Source organism: Lithobates pipiens, unplaced genomic scaffold (genome assembly GCF_037356315.1).
Source record: "Lithobates pipiens isolate NorthernLeopardFrog02 unplaced genomic scaffold, aLitPip1_a1.2 Scaffold_25, whole genome shotgun sequence".
Taxonomy (NCBI): Eukaryota; Metazoa; Chordata; class Amphibia; order Anura; family Ranidae; genus Lithobates; species Lithobates pipiens.
Genome location: NW_027507787.1, coordinates 165,158,018 through 165,181,011, shown reverse-complemented (window position 1 = coordinate 165,181,011; position 22,994 = coordinate 165,158,018). Strand labels below are relative to the sequence as shown.

Here is a 22,994-nt window from a genome sequence, read left to right as displayed (position 1 = left end):
AAATCCACTGCGGGTTCCCGCATAGCATGTCTCCCGGGGGCAGTTCACACTGCCCTATTCAAACTGCTGGGAGTGTCAGTTAAAAGTTAATGACACCTTCAAATCAGTTTGCATATCGCAGTGCGATCTGCAAACTCGGACAGGAATGGGATTGCATGGGTGTGAACACCCATGCGATCCGATTCTGCTGCAGACCTGTGTGAGTTTGTGTCTGAGTATTCGGACCAAAGTGCCCAGAGTAAAAACCGTGCTGTTCTGAGGTACAGGGACACTAGCACTACAGGTAAACCTCGCTGAGGCTACAAGAAAATGGCTGCCGGCCATCCCCGCAAAAAAAAAAAATCACAAAGAAAATGTCCGACAGCATATACACGGCATAAGGGTACAGGAAAATGGCCGCGGCCTGCACGACAGCCTCTCCTCATGGCAAATAGCCTGAGCACCTCACAGTGAAAGAAAAAATCAAGGAAAGAAAAAGTGGACACTAACAGCTAGCGCAGCCCCCCAAGGCCCGGAGCCCCCCCAGCCAGGTACTTACACCGCACCTCATGCCCAGTCATACAGCAGCCCCAGTAGGGGGAGGAGGGAATGAGGTATGGGGAGAGAGGAAAGGGAGAGTGAGACCCTCTAGTCGACCTCCCAGCGAATGCCCAGCTGCTCCATCCTGCCAAGGCAAGGAGAGGCATACTTACCCCTCCTGTCGGGATTGCTGGACGCATTCCACCACAGACCCATCACCCGAGCAGTACAGGGTGGCTGTTGGCCACGGCACACTGTGGCACAGACAGCAGTAGCCCGGTCATATGTGTGCCCTGGAGCATATAGCTCAATGGCAATAGAAAAGAACACACTGCCCAAAGGGCTTGAAGAGTGCTGCTCACCCCGAACGGACATAAAAAAATAGAACAAATTCCCCCATAATGGGGTTTTTAGGCCGCAGAACAATAAATGTATAGGGGTGTGATGTAAAAGATTCCAATATTTATTAATGTAGAAAAATATAGCACATGGGTTAAAACATGAGCTCCACTGAACAATTAGAAAAAATTAAATTCAAAATAATACAAAAAATATATGAAAAACATGTTTTAAAACTTTTATCGCACGTGAACACACCGTTCGATTTTCGTTTACTTGTATAGTTTTTGTCCAAAAAAAAAAATCATAAGAGCAAGACTATGCATGTTCGGAAACGAAAGAATACATTACAATACAATTCAACGCATTACATCACTTCCAAAATTGTATTGTGTCGTATGAGAATTTTCATAAGTTAAGTAACCTCTTCACTTTAGATAGGAGACTAGCATGCAACAAAAACGGGGGATTATTGATCTGATAATCTCATTGTGTGTACCAGGCTTTAGATTTCACCAGTAGATGATTCAACTTTCTAACACGTAATTTAAATTAATCAAACAGTTTTTCGTGAACTTTCAAAGAATATAATACAGCTAAGCCTGGTACAAAGATACAATACACTACTAGGCTGTGATATAAATGTAAGCTTTTTAAATAGACTAAACCCTTTTCTTCCAATGATTCAGCCATGCTATGACAATACATTATTGAGATACATTCATACTCTTTAGGCACAGCTTGAAACCACAGATTCTGTACTGCTTTGCATGCACATATTTAACAAAAGAAATATCTGTATACTGCAACAAGCTGATTTGATGGCAGAATGCTACACGTGTATATAAAAAAATCTTTTAATCATATTTTTTCATCATCTGGTTCACATTTCAGTCCTGAAACAGGTCTTTAGGGCTATACCCAGAAGACTGCAGCAAATAATTAAAACGGTCTAAAACCGGGAGGGAGTAAGCCCTATAGAGGTAGACTGTAATAATTATGGATTCATTATAAAACTAGCACAATAGAGGAAATAAAGTGATAGAAAGAGAGAAAGAAGGGAGAAAGAGAAACAATGATTAGAAGACATACAGAGAAAAAAAAAGAGAGAGAGAGAGAGAGAGAGAGAGAGAGTAGAGAAAAAAGAGATAAAGTAGGGGGGTGTAAAGTGGTTGTGGCCTCGGGTGATACACAGAGATGAATCAAATCCTCCTACATACGTTGTTGCTGTTTATATGCAGTCTCCTCTTCTCTACAGCTGTTCAAAGTGCTGAATTTATGCAACTTGTCAGAAAACAGGAGTCAGGGAGCTAAAATTACATACTGCAGAGCTCAGTGAGGAGAGCTCAGAGAGCCGATTGGAGGGACCAGCCCTAAAAAATGACACTTGGATCATGGTTGTAGCCTCAACCATGATCCCAATATAACCACTTCCCTACATATACTGTAGCCGTTAGCAAAAGCAGTTAAAGTGGTTGTAAACCCTTACAAACCACTTTGACCTACAGGTAAGCCTAGATTAAAGGCTTATCTGTAGGTCCAAGAAATATCTCCTAAACCTACACGGTTTAGGAGAGATTTACAAAAAGACAGCGGCGCGCAGGCGCACTGGGCAGGCCGCAGATCGTGGGAGTGACGTCATCGATGCTCCGGCAAATCACAGCACTGGAGCAGCAAGACCCGGAAGGCACTCCGGGATCCATGGCAGTGGCAGACATGAAGACGGAGGACTGCTTTGGGGGCTTCATTCTCAGGTAAGTTATTCATAATGAGCTAGTATGTTATGCATACTAGCTCATTATGCCTTTGCCTTGCAGGTTCCTTTTTTTTTTTTTTTTTTTCAACTTTCAAGAGAGAGAGAGGGGGGGGGGGAGTTATAAGTAATGTGGGAGTTGTGTAATAATCAGAGGTAGTTTACTCTCAGTTGGTAAAATAAATAAGGGGAGTGGGTTGGGTCAATCAATTGCCCATATATTGCTATAACTGTGGCAGAAACAAGCCCACTGTTTCTGCCACAGAAGGTTTGAGGGCCTGCATGCAATCCAGTATACCCTGGCACCCTATGACACCCTCTATTCTGTAAGTGCTTGTTTATAAGTTTTATGGCTAACACAGGTTTACTTGAATTACAGACAGCATGGAAATGTAGCATCATCACTCACCTCCCCGGCAGGCCTGGATGAAGAACATTTTAGGTTTGTTCTGTAGCTGCGGGCAGTGGGCGTTATCCAGTATCACGAAGATGTCCTGCAACTGTCATAAAAGGAATTGTTACCACTCTCACAGAAAAAATAATAAATGCAGATATTTTTGCAGAACAAAAATGTGCAATAATTTTTGTCTGCAGGAGCCTGGAAAGCATTTTAGCCATGATTAGCAGATCAGGGATACAATGTCAGGCTTCTGCAGACAAGCCCTGCAGCTTCCATCCTGTACCTTCAATATGGGCTGACTGTTTAAGCTGCAAGGCTTGTGAATGAACTACAAGAGCGCTCATCAGCACCCTCCTAATCAATTCAGGACTAGAAGCCATCAGCCACCACAGTAGTTGCAGTCTTTTCAATCACAGGAAACTGTATGAATGACGTGTCTGTGTGGGTGGAGTCCCGTACAGCCAGACAGTTTCTGAATTGTGACAGCGGAGTGTGGGGAGAGGTTCCCCCGTTCAGTGTCACACTGAAGGGGGGTGAGTGAGGCTGCAGGAGCTGGAACATGTTACGTGTTCCATCCTAAATACAGGTAACATATTCCAAAAGGAGAACATTTCCTTCAAAGTGTTTGTTACCCCAACACTTCATATTCCTGATATGTGCCTGCTGTACCATGTACTTGTATGAGAAAGTCTCCTGATCTCTTTGTATTGCTTCCTTTATGTGAAATGCCTGGTGTCCCTGCCAGTCCCTCTGCTTTCCTATTAAAAATTGACCACACTAAACAGGAGAGCACACCGTAGTCAGTTCTCAAGCTGTGCTAGGAACTCAGCCTGCTCTTCTCCAATGATTAGACTTGTCCTGATGCCCCCCCCCCCTCCTGCACAGCCATTCACTTGGAAGATCAGTGTGCTGCTGCCGCTTCTCCTCCCCTTCAGATTTTATGCAGCTGTGAAACATGAGAACAGAGGGAATGAGGGAAAAGGGTATTTATGTTTTTGCTTTTTTTTATATTACTATACACATGCTTGGCCTTTCATTTCTATTTTAAACAGAATGAGTTGTTTTACAAGGTGATCATTTACAATCACTTTAAGTTTAGTAATTAGGAATACGTAAGCATGGCAGGTGTTATGACTTTACTGGCATTTTTGGTCAGATACTTATAAAAGGCTTAGACTCCGTTCCGTACTGGAATTACAAGTGGAATCGTGCGATTCTGTCCATGATTCCATAATCAGGGCAAAACGCAGTGCAATTTTGCCACGATTGTTGAGCTTCAAAACGAACTAAAATTGCAGAAAAAATTGCAACGCCAAATGCTGCTGGTTCTGTGCCAAGATTCAGTACATGAGCTTCTTTGGAGTGGAGGGAGGCCCATTAAAATGAATGGTGCCGCACAAAAAACCCACCACAAAAAAGCTTAAAGTGGTGTTGCCACCAAAAAATAAAAAAGTGTTTAAAAATCTTTAAAAATAAATAAATAAATAATTGGGAAAAAAATTTTTTTTTACTCACCTCTAAATACCTGTTGCTAGGAGGTCCCTCGTAGTCTGCCTTCTTCCTTGCCCGGGCTGGTGACATCACTTCCCCTCGCGCCGCACAGTCATCTGGGACCTGTCACGCGTCCCAGATGACTGTGCGGCGTATCACGGCGGCCTGCGCCTCTCGCGCAGTGGGTGCCAGGCTGTGAAGCCACAGCAGGGTGCCCACAGTACAAATGACAGTGCCACGAGCGGAGCAGGGAACGAGGGGGGGCTTCGTTCCCCCACATCGCTGGACCCTGGGACAGGTAAGTGTCCGATTATTAAAAGTCAGCAGCTGCAGTATTTGTAGCTGCTGACTTTTTATTTTTTTAGGGGCACCCCACTTTAAAAAAACATGTGATGCAGCAGCTGTTGCTGCACTGTGCTTAGGTGTGAACAGAGCCTTATTGCAAACTCTGTAGTGCATCCAAGGGGCCCCAGTACATCATAAATCGGACAGTGAAGAGAAATCCTTTCTCTATGAAATCACATAGATTTAGGCCACCTGCAGCTAAATAAAACATCCAGTCCGTCTAATCCCTCCTGTCCTAGATATAAATCAGGATGGATTCTTTAAACACTCAAAGAAATTACGTACACAAACCTCAATTTTCTCCCTCCCCCTGTCACAGGAGGAAGAATTAATTGCCCGCTCTTATACGCGACACATTATCCAAGAACACAAAAAAAGGAAAAAAAATATGTAAGTACGCCGCCTTGAGGAGAAGCAAAAAATTACAGACATATCATCTAGCATTTTGGATACATATGGAGTTATCAAGGCACATAGGCCAAAATTATTTACATTATTTCAACCATGGGCTGCAGGAAAAGAGGGCCTGCTCTATACATACAGAAGAGTCTGGAGTGAGAATCTTGTTCACATACAATACTTCTCCTGTCCCTCCTGTGCAGACCAGCATTGCATTAGGGGTATGCAGTTTAATCCCAGAACTGCACTACAGTGCCTGATTACATGTCTACAGCTGTAAGAACAGCATATTTTGAAATCAGAACTCAACGTTTTCAGGAATATAATTTTGCACATGTTGATTTGCAATTATAGTAGGTTTTATCATTGCCAATACATTGTATGTAACTTTCCCCCCCTCTAAGATGCTGTGTTTGGACCTGACTGGTCAACTGACAGGTCTGAAAACTGGTATTCATGGGGGGAGGGGGTGGGTGATCTGAAGATGGCTGCTAGATACATGAGCTCCTCACCACTGGCGCCCTACAGGCAGGACCAATGCAACAGATTGCCTTCTCACCCAGATGACTTCCACACCTCCTGGCAAGTGGGGTCACTGTGAATATCTGTTAGGACCTGCTGCCACCAGTACAGACCAGCGAGTCCAAGATGGGGCTGGCCCACCCTGCCAGCTTATCCAGGCAGACCCTGCGAGTTGCTTTCGTGTCTCACTTCACCAACATGGCAGAGAAACAGGAGGATGTTGGCTTCTCTCTGAACCCCATTCCTGTACTTCCGGGGCGAACTTCCACTTTGGGTTCAGAGTCCCCCATAGCCTCACTCCCTACTACCTGGACTGATGATGGGAAACTGACATTCTATACTCCCCCCTCCAGCCAGGACAACATGGTCAAACGGACTAAAGGGATAGTGCAGAAAGAACTTTCTAAGCTGAAGTCAGACATTGCAGATCTGGACTAACGGTGTCAGCTGACAAGACTTATGGTACCTATAGAACAACAGTACAGTGGGTGAGTGCAGAGGAGGTAATTATCTGTGGGTGTCCTAGCAAAACAACCCATCTCTTTGTCCTTTAAAACCAATTCAACAATGCCAACTGCATTAGTTTTATACTTCCAATTTCCTATTACGACAGGGAACAAACAACAAATTACTTTTGGTTTAATAAATTAGACATTTTGCATATAAAACCTCCCAGAAATAGAACTGCAAATAAGTTATATTTAGAGAGCTAATCAGCCCCTATCATAATCTACTGAAAATGTTTTTCTGTTTAGACCAGAGTTCTGCTCTAAATAAACGTTGCAGGGAATCTTGCATAAAGAATATGCAGAATCCCATAAATCATTCTTCTTACCTTGACCAATTGGCTGTCAGTTCCATATATAGCACCATCAACTCCGTGAGATAATACAGCTATAATGGCGGAGTCCAGATGGGCATGTTCAGGCAGTGAGGAGAAATGGACCAGTTCGGACATCATTTTCTGTAACAGGAGAATAACACGTGTAGATGAAAGGATATGTATGGCATAACAACATCGTACAGCACTTTTACATAGTGATATGAGAATTGGGACCTGCGGTAACAGCAAACCACAAATCAATAATACACAATCTAGTATATCAGCATTAACTGTAACACTAACTGGAGAATAAGAGGATTTCTGTATTTGTCATAAAATAATTTCCTTGGAGTCCACTGGAGGGCATGGCATGACATATACTGTACTGTCAGTTTATATTACTGCCTTCTGAAGGACTGGACACTGGCAAACAAAAAAATCCGTAGGCTATCCCAGGTTCTCTCCTCCACTACACAGCAAGCCTCAGTTTTTTCGCAAGCTCTACTCTTCTTGTGATGTGAAAATCAAACATTAAAGGTGCAAAGTTCATGAAAAAATGCATTCAAGGTCTTCAAAGTGCTTGCATGCAAAGAAAATAACTTTTGTGTAGCAGTTTCTTTATAAAAGTGACAAATGCTCTGTACCAAATGCTCCACCACAATCCTCCAACTGTTGCCGCCACCAGTACTCCCATTGAAGACTGCACTCATCAATAAGGGTTCAACCCCCTATGCATATGTTGAGGAAGGTCACAACAGCACTTGTATCACTGGTCAGGTGCTATTTGTAGTACCACCATCCAGCAGTAAATTTGCCCATATAGTTAAAAAAGGGAAATGGAGGGGAACATCATAGTTCATCACCAATTAGTATTAGTAAAACTCATATCAATAAAATGTGTACACTAACAAATAAAGTGCCTGCCGGCACCTAAAATGGTCTTCCAATGCTTGTGGGGACTTGCTGCTGCTCAGGTGCACACTGGAGCCAGGTTGGGTTTCAACTTATGCAACTGGCACGGCATCGGAAGCTCCCGTCCCTTTGCATATGGTCACATCCAAGACATCATCAGGTGGCGTGGTCACCGCCATCACTTATGTCATTTATATTCAGCTGCTTGCCCTTAATTGAATGAATGATTGCAAATGCCCAATATTAAAACTATGCATACCTTAAAGCTGTAGTAAAGCGCCACTAAAACTAAAATAGATTGGGCACCCCATACTAGCACAATATGACAGACTTGCCTGTAAAGTGGATCCCTCCCATGCAGCGCTGCCACAGTTCCCCAATGCTGCCATCTTCACCCAGTCTTGCTTCCAGGTTTGCAGGCTCCGTCCCATTAGAGCACATGTGGCGGTGATGCCACTGGCAGCATCCCTTAGTAAATATCTCCTAAACTGTTAAAGTTTATAGGAGATATTTACTGTAACTACAGGCAAGCCTTAATATAGGCTTACTGGTAGGTACAAGTTCAAAAGTGGAGTTTACCTCCACTTTAATTTTCCTCACAAAGTGCACATAAGCACTTTGAAGAGTCTGAAAACACTTTTTCATGAACTTTGCACTTTTAATATTTTATTTTCCTATCAGAAGAAGCTTAATTTAATTTAACACATCTTATATCACAGCATATTTTTATTATATGTATTCACTTTAATGTTGTGATTTTATTTTTTTCCTTAAGAGAGTATTGGTTTTCTTTTAATGAAATTTTATTTTTGTATTGCATTTAAATATTTATAGTTACAGGGTAAGGGCGGCTCACTTTGTTTTAGATTATTATTATTATTATTGTATGGTGTATGAGGTCCTTTGCACAGGTAGTTTAAATATAAAAATTTTCTACCAAGAACGCGATCATACAACAGATGGATGGGACCTGTGTGCCTCAATGGACTCCAATGGAGAAAAAATATGAGGCTTTACAGACCCTTTAAAGATGTAGAAAAGAAAAACCACATGTTGCCGTTACATACCTGAGCAGTTAAATCACTCCGAAAAATAACCTTATAGTTGAAATTAGCAAACAGGTTTTTCAGAGAGGCCTCATCCACTTCTCCTCCATAGCGATGACCCAGTTCTGGATCGGAAAACTGGATATTGCTGATGATTAGGGCTAAGCCACGAGGGATAGTGCTCATCTTATAGGCCTGGAGGGAGACATATGGAAGGATTGAAACTTTCATATACTCTGCAGCTAACAAACTACCCACCTGCATACTGCAAAAAAAAAAAATTAAAAAAAAAAAAAAAAAAACTTCATGCCGCAATTAACCCCTTGGCGGCAGAGCCTCCCAGCCCTTTAAGAGGTTTCAGATCCCGGGAGGCGGGGCTGGTTTTCTGATCATGTGACCGCCATGATTGGCTGTCACAGTGGTCACATGAATGATCAGAAGCTTTTTGTTAGCAGCTGGTAACTGTGCCAGGAGCGAAGCACTGTGAAGATATTTGCCAGCACACCATGGAACAACATAGATGGCGTCCAAACGAGTGATTTATTGCATGATCACAACACAAGGATAGTGCAGCGTGCACACTCTCAGCACAGCTCGGTTTATCTTTAGGTACACATATATGCAGCCTCTCTGTTTTAAGGCTTGCCAGCTGAGAGGCCACATATATGCGTACAGCTGGCAGGAAGGAGCTTGTGTACCAAAATTTGACATCCCTATAAATCAGAGCTGAGACTGGGAAGAAGCAGCAAGGGGAGGACAATACCTATGAGTGTTAGTGGCAGAGCTGTATTAATCCCAGGACTGGATAATGATTTGGCACTAATCAATTAGGAATTTCATCTCTGTATTTATTTCATTTTTTTTTTTTTTATTAAAGGGCAACTTTACCTTTGGTACAAGTTGTCCTTTAAGGCGTGCATTCACCCACCTCAACCTCTTTTCCAAAAGTGGTCCTGCCAGTTCTTCTATACCCTGTGCATGTGTGTCATGGCCCCATTTATGCCTAAAGGAAGAGCTGTACTCTGCAGTATTGCTGAAGGCTGCTATGAGCATGGCTTGCTATAGTAATTAAACCGATAGTAAACCATGTTACATGTATGTATACAGATGTATATACATGTATATACAGATACATGGGGCAATAAATAAATGTTGAAAACAACAATCTCGGAAAAGAAGAAAAAAACTCAAAATTCAAACTTAACATTGCTACATTTGGATTCGAATTTCAGTGTGATTATGTACTGCAACTGGGGTGTGGTTTGAATATTTTATGGGGCCAAAATTGCTCTGTAATCGCAGCAAAGTAGTACAGAAACCGTTTCCAAAATGGTACCGTGCTGAGTTGTATTGATGTGAATGGGCACCATTGAAAACAATATGATTTCCTCATATTGTTCATGCGATTCTATGCGACTTAGGTTATCTGAACTTGCACTGGTGTGAACAGAGCCTAACTGTTAGTGCAAATTAAAAAGCATCACAGACAGAACTCAATTGTGTTGGTTCAAGTGCACTACTTGGGCTATAATCACCTTAAAATTATAAAAGGCAGAATTTTAACTATTTTATGCAGGAACCCATAAAGATGTACCAACCGGTTTATGATGAGAAAGGTAGAAATCCACGCTGGTGTGACTCACGCTCACTGGACCATCTCCATCATCTATGCTCATCTCACAGGATTCTGGGAAATACCAAAAGAGGCCATAGGTAGAGGAAGAATTCATTCAACAAGAACAGATCAACACAGTGCATAAATCAAAGCTACATTTCAAGGGACACTGTCATAAAGGAAAACAATTATGTGATCAGTCTTTGATGGAAGTAGTCATTCCCTATACCAGTGATATGCAATTAGCGGACCTCCAGCTGTTGCAAAACTACAAGTCCCATCGTGCTCTGCCTCTGGGCGTAATGTTTTTGGCTGTCAGAGTCTTGCTATGCCTCATGGGACTTGTAGTTCTGCAACAGCTGGAGGTCCGCTAATTGCATATCCCTGCCCTATACCATTCATACTACTTTCAGGATGATTTGTGTGATGACAGGGTTGGACTGACCCATCGGCCCACTCGGGCACTGCCTAAGGGCACGGGAACAGTGGGGGACCCCATGAGAGGCTCCTGGGGATGTAGCCAGTGTCAGACCAAGTTCTGAACTTCCAACACAGCGCTGAACCCAGTGAGGAGTCCTGTCAGCTGCACCTCTGTTGTCATCTCTGTGTGCATTTTGCCTTCAGTTCTCTGGCTCCCCTGCCCGGCGCCTCTCTCCCTGCCTGCCTCAATGACCCTCTTTGCATTCGGTGTACACGCTTTTAGCGTTGTACACACACTGAGGAAATAATCTGTAGAACCACTGCGCTTCCCAGCTCCGCCTTCCAACTGTGGCTCTCACACCTTGCGTGCAGCGGTAGCCGATTCCGGCCAGTATGGCAATACAAGTGGAAATCTTAAAGAGGGCAGGGGGCACTGCTATAAGGTTGATCTCTCTGGAGGTCTCTAAGGAGGGGGAGCACTGATATGAGGGGACTGTTAGCTAATGGGGGTCGCGGGGGGGGGGGGAGGGTGCTGACTGCTAATCTAATACTGGAGGAAGTGTGTAGCGCCTGTCCATTCCCTTCTTCTGAAAAGGCTCTAATGGGAAACAAATGTCTTGAATACCTTCTAAGTGGCTAATCCGTAAGCATGTGGAAAAAGGACTTATGACTTCTAATCAAACTATACGCAAAACATTTTCATTATGAATAAACAAAGGGAAGGTTATAACCCCTTTCAGTTTTTTTTTTATTTTGCCATCTGTGTCCCTATTGGGGAGATTTCCCTTCACTTCCTGTCCCATAGCCAAAACAGGAAGTGAGAGGAAATCTCTCCAAAGTCAGCTAATCCTGGGGCTTTAACAGGGTCACCAGAACTAGTCTCCCCATTAGTAGAATCTCCCTCTATTAATGTTCTGATGTGAACCCAAAAAAAAATTGGGGATTTTCTTTTACTTTTGATCACAGTAAACAGGACAAATAGGGAGGGTGAATCTCCCTAATGGGGGCACAGAGGGCAAAAACAAAGCCTGACAGGTGTTCTAACTAGAGGTCGACTGATATGGGTTTTTCTCTGGCCGATGCCGATATTTAGAAAGTGGGGTGGCCGGTGGCTAATATATATGATGCCGATTTTTGTGGCCAATATTTTAGGCCGATTTAAAAAAAAAAAAAAAAAAAAAACCTCACCCACTCCACTGCTCCCTGCTTGCTCCTGTCACTCTACCACAAACTTCATGACCTCAGTACAGATGGCACTGGTTGGCTTAGGCAGGTGGCACTGGCAGGTGGCATTGGCTGACACTGGAAGGTGGCACTGGTTTGGAACTGGCAGGTGGCACTGGTTTAAAACTGACAGATGGCACTGGCAGGTGGCACTGATTGTCACTGACAGATGGCACTGGTTGGCACTAGCAGGTGGCACTGGCAGGCATTGGCAGGTGGCACTGGTTTGGAACTGGCAGGTGGCAATATTGGCACTGGCAGGTGGCACTGATTGGTGGTGGCACTGGTTGTCACTGGCAGGTGGCACTGATTGGCGGTGGCAGGTGGCACTGGCAGGGGGCAGACAGATGGCACTGGCAGGTTTCACACTGAGCCGAGTGTAACTGTGTGTGAAACTGACTAGTAACAGAGAGGAGCTGTCAGAATTGAGCTTAATGTCGGGGGTGGGCGGTACCCAGTAGCTACCAAACACCAGCCAATGATTGGGCTGCTTAAGAAAAGGAGTGAGACCACATACACGTAGTAGCCCACCCAGATCCCACCCCATTGGCTGGTGTTTTATAGCTGATGGGTCCCGCCCACCTCCGACATCAAGGTCAATTCTGACAGATCCTCTTTCAGTTACGTGTCAGTTTCACACACCCAGTGGCTCTGGCCAGCATCAAGCACCGCGCTGAGTGTGGAGAAGGGAGGAGGAACGGTGGTGAGTGTTAAATATCGGCCTAATTTTGCTAATAATCAAAAATGGCCAAATATGGGCCGATATATCGGTCAAACTCTAGTTCTAACCCCTATCCACTCTATCCAAAACTAAAAAAGGTTTTTCTTTAGTTATACTTTCATTTGCTGTGAACTTGTTCTAGGTCAGTGACTTGTAGTGTTGAATTTAGAGACTGTCAAGCAACTAGCATTTTAGGAAAACGGGTCCGCAATGGTGGTCTGTATACTTTTCTTAGTGCAGGTTTCCTTTAATGTACTCGATCTGTAGTGCTGAGTAACCGCTCTCTAACATTGGCCTGAGAGCCATCTAAAACTACTCAGCCTGAACATCTGCCAGAACCTCACCTAGTGAGAAAGGTCTTCCTCTTGGAACAGTTTCTTGCACAGACAATGAAAGCTGTGTTTCCTGCAACCAGAGAGAACAGAGACTAAATACTTAACAGGATGCCAACAAGAAAATGATTACAAAAGCTATTAAATAAGTGTAATAAGTGTAGTATTATTACTGGGAAAACTAAGCAGGGCTGGTATAGGAAGGTTAGTAGACTGTCCTGCTAACAGCTGGCAGTCATATCACACATTACGGCTCCTTCCAAGCGGATCCGCCTGCTCAGCGGGGAATCTTTCCACTGATCCCCGCTGAGAAGGTGGATGACAGATCTGTGTCTGCTTCACTGTGCAGAGCAGACACAGCCCGCTGTTCTCTATGGAGCGGTCGGATGGAAATGGACTGCATGTCCTTTTTTTAATCCGATGGATGGATTGCAACCGTATTCCCATCCGTCTGTTTTTAGCAGACCTGAATGAATTGGATGCCAGCGGGTGACAGCGGACACATCAACTGCCACGTTGGGTGGTCCGATCAGGTCTGCCTGAAAAATTAACAGGTGGCTCAGATCGGCCAGATTCAGTCACTATTTAAGTAATGTAACAGTGGTAGGAGTAGTGGCTGTCAATACACTATAGCCTGTAGTGGGAGACTCCAGCATCCACGTGGTTTAGTGATATGAGAGAAATCTTAACATGGCTATTTTAGCAAACACACTGGATAAAAAATAATGCAGATCATTTGTCCAATACTCTCATTGTGTGTACAAGGCTTTAGGCTGGCCATACATTATACAATTCTCTTGTATAATTTTCCTTTATATTTACTAAAACCATATAATATGAGGTCAGACCTAAACACTTTCAATATGCATGAAATCAGGCAAGCCTTTGCACTGCAAACAGTAGTTTAAGGTAAATCTAAAGGCACTTAAATAAGAAAATTGTATAATGTATGGCCAGCTTTACTGTATTTTGTGATATGCCAGGAATGTGAAGTAAATGAGTGGTTGGCTCTAAAATAAATAAATGTAATCTGAACATAAGGTTAGCAAAAGGATGGTGTTTATAGTGAAGGTAACCTCTCTTTCTGTGTTTTTTCATCATACGCTTAGGCTGCTGAGGTTTGTGACTGGTCTACTTCATGCAGCAAGCTGCAATGTATTGTATGATGTATTATAATAATAATGTATTATTTACTAAATATTTATATTGCTATCTTTGTGGAGTAAATCCTGGACTGAGGTCTGGGTGTAACCTGCAGGTGAGTGCCAGGAACAAGCCCTTTTGTACACAAAGAAACAACTGCTATCAAAATGTGCTGCATAGCAACTGGGTATGGAGTTCATAACCAACATCACATGGAAAGCAGAAACACAGCAGCAGAAATACAGATGGAAACAATTCACTTTCTATCTAATTTTAAAATACATTTTCACTTTCAGAAATCTCAGTTACTGTCTTATAAATGTCTTCCTAGGTGGGTCAGGACATATATGTAGGCATGAATAAAGGAGAAGTACAGCCAAAGCTTGTGGATCACAGGAGTACAGTTCGTTCTGCACTCCTGTGACCTGCTTTGAGCAGACAGCGGGCTAAAGCCTGCTTTCGTCTGATGTCAAAAAGCAGGTCCAGGCTCTGAGAGATCGCCACCATATGGTCAAGATCCGCCCACATGCCTGGATAGGCACCTGGCTCAACCGCTCACCAAGTGGCTGAGAGCCTGAGCCGGCCGCTCCCGCCTCCTCTACAGCCCAGCGCTCTGGCGCTATATAAATCCTGTATTATAATAATAATAGTAATGATTCAGCTATGGAGGCATCCCTTCTGTCCGTCAGATCCCTAAACACAAATGTCTGACATATGGAATCGTTTGTTTAAAGTGATTGTAGGCTAAAGATTTTTACCTTAAAGTGACACTAAAGGTAGATTTATTTATTTTTTAAGTAACAAACATGTCATACTTACCTCCACTGTGCTGCTCGCTTTGCACAGAGTGGCCCCGAACTTGGTCTTCTGGGGTCCCTCAGCGGCTGTCTCGGCTCCTCCCTGCATCAGATAACCCCCAGGGAGAAGTGCTACCTTGCTGGCACGCTCCCGAGTCCAGCATTCGGTGTCCATAGACACTGAATGCAGAACGCGGCCCGTCCCCTGACGGCCCCATCATTGACTTTGTTTGACAGCAGTGGAAGCCAATGGCTGTGCTGCTATCAATCTATCCATTCAACATACGAGAATCTAAAGCTCTGTACACATGGGCCAAATGCGAGGAGACAGAAGATGGTTCAAGAAAAAAAATAAAAATGGCCAACATTAGGCTAGTATGTATTTCGGTCTGTCCTACAGAAGCCAGCCGTTCGGGAATGTCTTCTCTAGGGCGTGCATGCTGGAAAACCAGCAGCCGGACAACTCCCAATCAGAGCTCTCAGCCAATGGCAGAGAGCGCTGATCTGAGGGTTCTGTGGGGGGTGGGGGGCATCCCCCTGTCAAAATACAACAGCTCAGCAGGGGAGATTGCTGAACTAACCTTGCATGGTTAGTACAGCCGCTCCGACCAGAGCTGTCAGTTTTTTTTCATGCAACCCATGAAAAAAAACTGTTATTGTGTACCCGGCTTAAGTCTTATGGAGCAGGGAAGGAAGGAATGACATGTCTGGCTCTGGCTAATAAGAAAGAAAAAGCAAAACAAACTAAAGCAAGGGAAGTACTTATAACACATTCTATTAGTATTTTCGCATCAGCCCATAGCCAGCCATTTCTGTAGGTGCCTTATACACATAACAACATCCCCCATTTCTAACAGGATACTGTTATCCAATGGGCAGCACAGTAGATTAGTGGTTAGCACTTTTACTTTGGTCTTTGGACTGAATCCAAGCCAGGACACATCTGCATGGAGTCTGCATGTGCTCACTGTGTTTGTGTTGGTTTCCTCTGAGTATTTTAGTTTCTACTATCTCTCTATGGGCTCTCCTCTGATGTAAAATAAAGGAGCACTTACTTTTGATTCCCCAGTCTTCACTAAGGCCTCCAGCTGCCTAGCTAAGTGCTGCTGTCCGGTGTTCTGCAGAGCGGCACAGAAGTAAGAGAAGGCATTGGGACCTCTGCTTGGAAGTAAGTCCAGCAATGTGGTGTTCTGTTTAAAGCGCCTGTTGTTGGACTGTTTGGAGATCATAAATGAAAGCAGAGAAAAGAAAACTTGCATTAGTTCAAGAAATTCCAGCTTTCGGAAGACAAACTATAAGACCTCATGCACACGGATGCCATAAACACATTTTTTTTTTTTTTTTTTTACTCATCTTATGTAGAAAAGAAAAAATGGTCAAAACCCCAGAACGGTGAACACTCCACACCACACAGGAGTCGCAAGGTGACTAGAAGGTGGCAAGTTCTGACTGGGCATTTTCAGTGAAAACCTCTAATGCCACGTACACACGAGCGGACTTTTAGACGGACCAAGTCAGACAGTCTTCCCGGCGGACTTTCAGCGGAGTTACAACGGACTTTCCAAATGGACGGACTTGGCCACACACAATCACACCAAAGTCAGATGGATTCGAGCGTGATGACGTACGACCGAACTAGAATAAGGAAGTTCATAGCCAGTAGCCAATAGCTGCCCTAGTGTCGGTTTTTGTCTGTCGGACTAGCATACACACGAGCGGATTTCTCAATAGGAACTGGGTCCAGCAGAGTTCCGGCGAAAAAAATTGAAACATGTTCTATTTCTAAAGTCTGTCAGATTTTTGGACAGCAAAGGTCCGATGGAGCCCACACACGATCAAATTGTCCGCCGGATTCGTTCCGTCAGACTTTCGCTGTCAAAGTCCAGTCGTGTGTACGCAGCATAAGGGTGCATAGTTTCTAACAACTTGTGTGCTAGTGCTGCAATTCATGACTGCCTGATGTATTGCTAGGCCTTTCACTCCATTGGTCGTTCCTCTCCTGTTGGGGGTTATGTGGGTTTTCTCCCACTGATAGCTCACATTCTCTCCAATCAGCATCCCTTATTTACCTTTTTATCACCTCACTTATGACGCACAATGATGACCATGTCCACAACCAATACATCAGCTTAGTGTTGGATGATAATTTTTCAATGTCATCTGCGGTGATATATTGTTCCTGATGGTCATACATTCATCTTCATAGACAATGCCTATGATCATTATGAGGTGCATTTTGAAATCTACTATAATATCACTGAGAGAATGCAATAGTTTTATTTTTATAAATGTGACTTTTATTTCACAATTTCTATGGTACCATTAAAAAAATTAGAACATTTTCAACAATATTTACCTGTTTTTAGGTCATTTTTTTAAGAGGGAGCGCACCTTTAAGCGGAGTTACAGACTTTTTCACAACTAGTCCCCCTTCTACGTTTATCATCACTTCCTGTATTCTCATTGCTTCGTTTTTCCGAGCAGTGTAAATAGCTTTCTTTTCTTGCTGGATTCCTCCACTTCCACAGTACCTTGCCGTGCTTTGGCTCCTGGAATGTGGGTGTCATCGCAACGCACTTTGCTGTTTGTGCGCATGTGCGAGATCAGGAGGTGCATACTGGGTAGCCAGCAGCACTGTATCCCAGATCTTGATAGCAGTGGGCTTTAGCTGCCCACACTGATGATGGGAGCGCATTGGAGAGGGACCGCAAAGTAAGTTTTTAAAACTAAACTACATTTACAGAACCAATGTTTTCTAGTAATACCGATTGATGTACGATTAACTGCAAACAACATGGGGGTGTTTAAAAAGAAGAAAAAAAATTCTGGAATTTAATAAAGTCCTATTATCCTTTTTTCCCCTTCCGCATATGATTTACATGGATGTGTTGTAATTATCCACTGAAATACCAGTTTATTTCCGATTTTGTTTTACTGATCTGAAAGCAGCTCTATTAAATCCAATTTGTCCTTGTACACTTTATGCACCACTACACTTGTTTTTAAAAGGAGAAGTACAGCCAAAGCTTTTTTGACTGACTGACAGTCACCAGCTCTCTGCTCAGAAAGCCCTGAGAACCGAGCGATCGGCAGTGTTTGAGCGCTCAGTTCTCAGTGTTAGAGCTGGCAGGGTTCGCTGCTGCATGCACCTAGATAAATATGATTCTGGAAAAAAAAACAAATCCCATACTTCTCTTTTAACGCTGCATCTTTCTGCCAGCAAAATCCAATGTTTATATTATTATTTAAAGTATTTGTTACCCTAAAAATAAATTGATCCTGTTTCTTTAAAGCAAAAGCAGGTTATACAGCGCAGTGCTTGTGCTGTGTAATTTGGCCCCCTGTATCACCTGAAATAACTGGCTGACATTATTGCCCCCCCCCCCAGTAAACTGACCACAGCATGGCTGCTGAGTCCTGACACCATGGTCAGTTTATATGCCACCGCCATCCACATCTCTCCTCTCTGCTCTCCTGTGTCCTCCTCTGTTCTCCTCCTCCCCTCCCTGCCCTTCAGCTACGTCCACTTCACTATCCTCCCCTCCTGCTGTAAAAATAACAGTGTTTTCCTATTATAGTTCCCTCTGTTAGATACATTAAGCTCCCCAGTGTATGTGATTTATAAAAATATGCTGCCTAATACCTTATTTCCGAGAGCCCCTTGCTGCTCACATGACTGCCCGCTGGTCTCCTTCTCTCCTCGTCCCGGCTGACATCAGCGGGGGATACCCAGCACCACCCCCCTGCAGCTATCGGATCGGGAGAGGAGACCAGCAAGCAGTCACCTGAGCGCCGAGCGAAAATAAGGCATTAGGCAGCATATTTTTATAAATCATACACTGGAAAGCTTAATGCTATCTAACAAAGGGAACCATAGAAGGAAAAAATTGGCTTACCAACCATTTTAATTATGCCTGTGTGCATGAGCCCCAATCATTCCATACAGAGTTAAAACAAAAGAAAGATCAGCCAGATGGGAGGAGAGCAGAAGTATTGGACACAGTCAGAAGTGTCGGATCCCTGCAGAGGCTGAGAGCAGCCAACACCTGAAAGTTTAGTATATAGTATGCTAGAAAGCGTAAGGCAGGCCATACATTGTTCATTTAGTTTCATTCTGCCATAAAAAAATTTAAAAAAAGACCCAATTCTACCATCCACATACTTGATCGATATGGATGGGAAAATCCTTCCCGCTGAGTTGTTACATTCTGACAGCAGGGAGCCTTCCCCCACTATCAGAATACACTGATCACACATTATAGCCATCAGCACTGATCGATCAGGAAAAACCCAAAAGACTGGTTGCACAGATGTCAATCGGCAGATAAACTTCTGTACAACCATACTGCCCATACATAGATCACAAATTCTACCAGTCTCTGCTGAATTTCAGACAATGTATGACCGCCTCAAGTATGTAGAATCCTAAAGCGGAGCTCCACTCGTTTTATATATAAAAGCTGTATGTGATCAGATAGATGTTATATGTCTAAAACTGACCCTTTTTTTTTTAGTTTAAAATCTACCTTTTCTTTTTTTTTTCTCTCTCTGCTTCCGGAATGTGTGTCTTGCAGATATGGGCGTGGTTTCTGCGGCGATCTCGTCATTTCCGCAACTCTCACTGTCTCCTGGGATCTTTTCTCATTGATCCCAGGAGTCTGTGCGGTGGCCGGCCGCGAGTTATAGGCGGGATTACAAAACTATTTTTATCTCAGTTGCCATCAAAACGAGGCGGGACTTCTGACGACGCCGCCCGTTGTGATGGCAAACGAAGCTGTTGACGGCGTGTCGATATTCCCTTACTGTGCATGTGCGAGATCGGATCTAGAATGCCATTGCATGCTGGGAGATTTACATCATAAAAGCCCGGAAGAGAATGCCTGTGGGTTTCACATGCCCACAGGCAAGATGGAAACGGTGTAGATGTTTTTTATAAGTCAATCTTTTATTGCCAAATAGCAAGGGACAAAGCAGGGCTCGACAAACCCCGGGCGCCTGGTCGCATTTGCGCCTAGAATTCGTGTCCTGGCGACTGGGGCAACGCTGGTGGGGTATCCCGTCTCCATTTGGACCCCGAACTCCGCCGCGCAATTGCATCGGGCCGCGCCGGCCAGTAATTGAGGCCGCGGCTTTGCGGCCTTCTAAAATCTTTCGGTAGTCTGGCGCCATCTTGTGGTGGATGTAGAAATTACACCCTATTCCAATAATGCTAATTCCTAATGGAGTGAAGCTCCCCTGCCTGTTTTTCACTGCCCGCTCATTTCCTTCCCAAAGTGAAGAGAAGGAAGTGATTGCGGGCATCATCTTTTTTGCCCAACGGTGAGTGTGGTGGCTGGTAAATGGCTTCTCATTATATTATATATATATTATTAATTAATTTATTTATTAATTTAATTATATATATATATATATATATATATATATATATATATATATATATATAAAAAATTTTTGGTAAAAAGTAAAAAAATAAAATTATTTTAATTAAGGGAAAAAAAAGGGGGGGGGGGGCTGCGGCGCTATCTTCCCCTCACTCGTCTCCATGTCAGGCCAGGGACAGGTCCGGATCGCCGTTACCGACCTGGCTCCTAACTTTTTAAGCTGGCTCCTAGATTCCAAGCAAATTTGTCAAGCCCTGGGACAAAGAAAAAAACTGGAACAAGTGAGTAAACTATTTAAACGCTAATACCTTTTTAAATGTCCCAAAAAAAAAAAAAAAAAAAAACCTCGGAAGCAGTGGAAGCCCGCTTTAATTTACAGGCTGCACTTACTTTTGTTTTGACCCTTTAAAGTGGAATTACAGGATCAATCTACTGTAACTAATCTTAAAAATGCTCCCTACCCCACTTCTAACACCAATACTAACTAGATTGTGTTAGAAAGATGCAGGTAGTTACCCATTTTCAGGCCACTCCAGTCAAGTCATGAGATCGACCCCCTGGGAACAGTTCTAATGCCGTGTACACATGACCGGACTTTCCGGAAGACTAGGTCTGATGGTCTTTCGGCGGAGTTCCGACACTTTTTCCAAATGAATGGACCTGGCCACACACAATCACACCAAAGTCCAACGGATTCGAACGTGATGACGTACGACCGGACTAGAATACGGAAGTTCACAGCCAGTAGCCAATAGCTGCCCTAGCGTCAGTTTTCGTCCATCAGACTAGCATACAGACAAACAGATTTTTCGACCGGACTCGAGTCCTTCGGAAAGATTTGAAACATGTTCTAAATCTAAAGTCTGTCTGATTTTTCGACAGCAAAGGTCCGCTGGAGCCCACACACGGTCGAATTGTCCAACGGATTAGTTCTGTCGGACCTTTTGCTGTCAAAGTCCAACCATGTGTACATGGCATTAGAGTAGTTAGATCAATCCCGTGATTCTACTTTATGTTTACAAGTTCATTAACAGAGGTTTTAGGGCTTTAAAGTGGTTCTAAAGGCTTAAGGTTTTTTTACCTATGCATTCTATGCATGAAGGTAAAAAAAATCTTGCCTGTCCTCCTCTCCCCCAATCCTTACCTGAGCTCCCTCTCAATCCAACAATGTGCACGAGAGCCCTGGCTCTCTGGGGACTCTCCCTCCTCATTGGTTGAGATAGCAGCAGGAGTCAGTGAACCAATGAGGAGAGAGAAGGGGCAGGGCAGGGCTGAGCCACAGCTCTGTGTGTGAATGGACATGCAGAGTCACAGCTCAGGAAGGAGCCTGGTCGGGTGCCCCCATAGCAAGCTGCTTGCTGTGGGGGCACTCAGCAAGAGGGAGGAACTAGGAGAAGAAGAGGATCGGGCTGCTCTGTGCAAAACTGCTGCACAGAGCAGGTAAGTATAACATGTTTGTTTTTTTTAAATTATCAATTTATTATTTGTTTAGATCTTTATTTTACCTAATAAACAATTACAGCACACTCAATTCAATAATTCAATGACACTTGATTCATAAATGATGTTGGATTTTCCAAGCCTAGTGCTGCCTGGATGATTTCTTGCAGCTTCTCTAAATTCAGCTTCCATTTCTGTTAGGACAGGAGTGCCCACTGTTCAGGTTTATTTTTAGTTAAAGCAATAGCAAACACCACGTGGTCACTTGTACCTGCAGGTAAGCTTATAATAAAGCTTACCTGTAGGTACAATGACTATCTCCTAGACCTGACCATTTAACAGATTCACAATTATTGCAGCCGTCAACCCAGAGCTCTGTGTTGGAGTGGTGACTCCCATGCGTGGGAGGGGCATCATCGCAGCTCGACCATTCAAATGGCCGTAGCCCAAGAACCTGGAAGGAAGACCAGCTGAAGATGGTAGCCTTGTCAGTGGCAAAAATAAATAAAGCTACACACACATATTATAGTTATATATAATTACCTTAAAGAGACCCTGCTATCTCGCCCATTCAGACATCACTTTACCCTGAATGGACAAGGTGACAGTGTCTCCCTTAATACCCCAAAATTAAATGCTATATTGCTGATTCCTTACCTCAATCTTCTCCTTCATAATCGGCGTTAAGACTCCGTCAGCCAGTAGGTGTTCCAATAACTCATCTGGCACCAACTCTTTAGCCAGAGACACCCTCATTTTGGTGAGGGCATCTATGTGACACTTTTTCATGCCACCCAACATCCTACAAGACAAAGCAAGAAAGGTAAAATAATGTAACAAGTAAGAAATGGATTTCCAACTAGTAACTGGTCAGCACATAGCTTTGTACACAGAAGGATAATAAATAGGGAAGTACATTGATTAGTAATGAGATACACATTTTACTGTACTTACCCTGGTCTCCATGAAATGCTTTCAGTCCAATAACTACTAAGAGATGTGACTTTATTTTCTGTTAAAAAACCCCAAAGGACCCAGTGCAGCTGTATCTATAATAAAAGACTACATAAAGAAGGGACAAGGCACTAGGACTGAAAATAATAATCGACCTAAAGATCAGAAAGTATGCTGTTTGGACATTATAGCGGACTTCTACCTTGACAATTTTTAAAGTAGAACTATAGGCAAAACTTTTTTTTACGAGACTTAGAAATGAAAAGGCGAAAGGTGAAAAATTGACTGGTACAATTGGGATCAGGGGCGAGGTACAGCGTTATTTCACCTTTTCATCGTTTCTGAACTTTATTTAGGCTTTGAAAATGCGATAGATTCAATCCCTCATAAAGCCTGATGGAAGGCTTTAAATCGATTT

General features: G+C 43.5%; 1 protein-coding gene across 3 annotated transcripts in view; it reads right to left on the bottom strand.

Annotated features, from left to right (window-relative positions):
* CASP2 (caspase 2) overlaps positions 1-22,994 on the bottom strand; it is a 67,496-nt gene that overhangs the window by 19,041 nt on the left and 25,461 nt on the right. For all 3 annotated transcript variants that reach the window (XR_013262800.1, XM_077455093.1, XM_077455094.1), the window contains exons 2-8: positions 22,280-22,424; positions 15,857-16,015; positions 12,874-12,934; positions 10,148-10,236; positions 8,571-8,744; positions 6,604-6,732; positions 3,021-3,111 (exon numbers count right to left, since the gene is read on the bottom strand). Coding sequence is in view for 2 of the 3 variants with exons in the window: in XM_077455093.1 (XP_077311219.1) it covers positions 3,021-3,111; positions 6,604-6,732; positions 8,571-8,744; positions 10,148-10,236; positions 12,874-12,934; positions 15,857-16,015; positions 22,280-22,423 (847 nt within the window). In the remaining variant the exon portion in view is untranslated. The remainder of the gene's footprint in view (positions 1-3,020; positions 3,112-6,603; positions 6,733-8,570; positions 8,745-10,147; positions 10,237-12,873; positions 12,935-15,856; positions 16,016-22,279; positions 22,425-22,994) is intronic.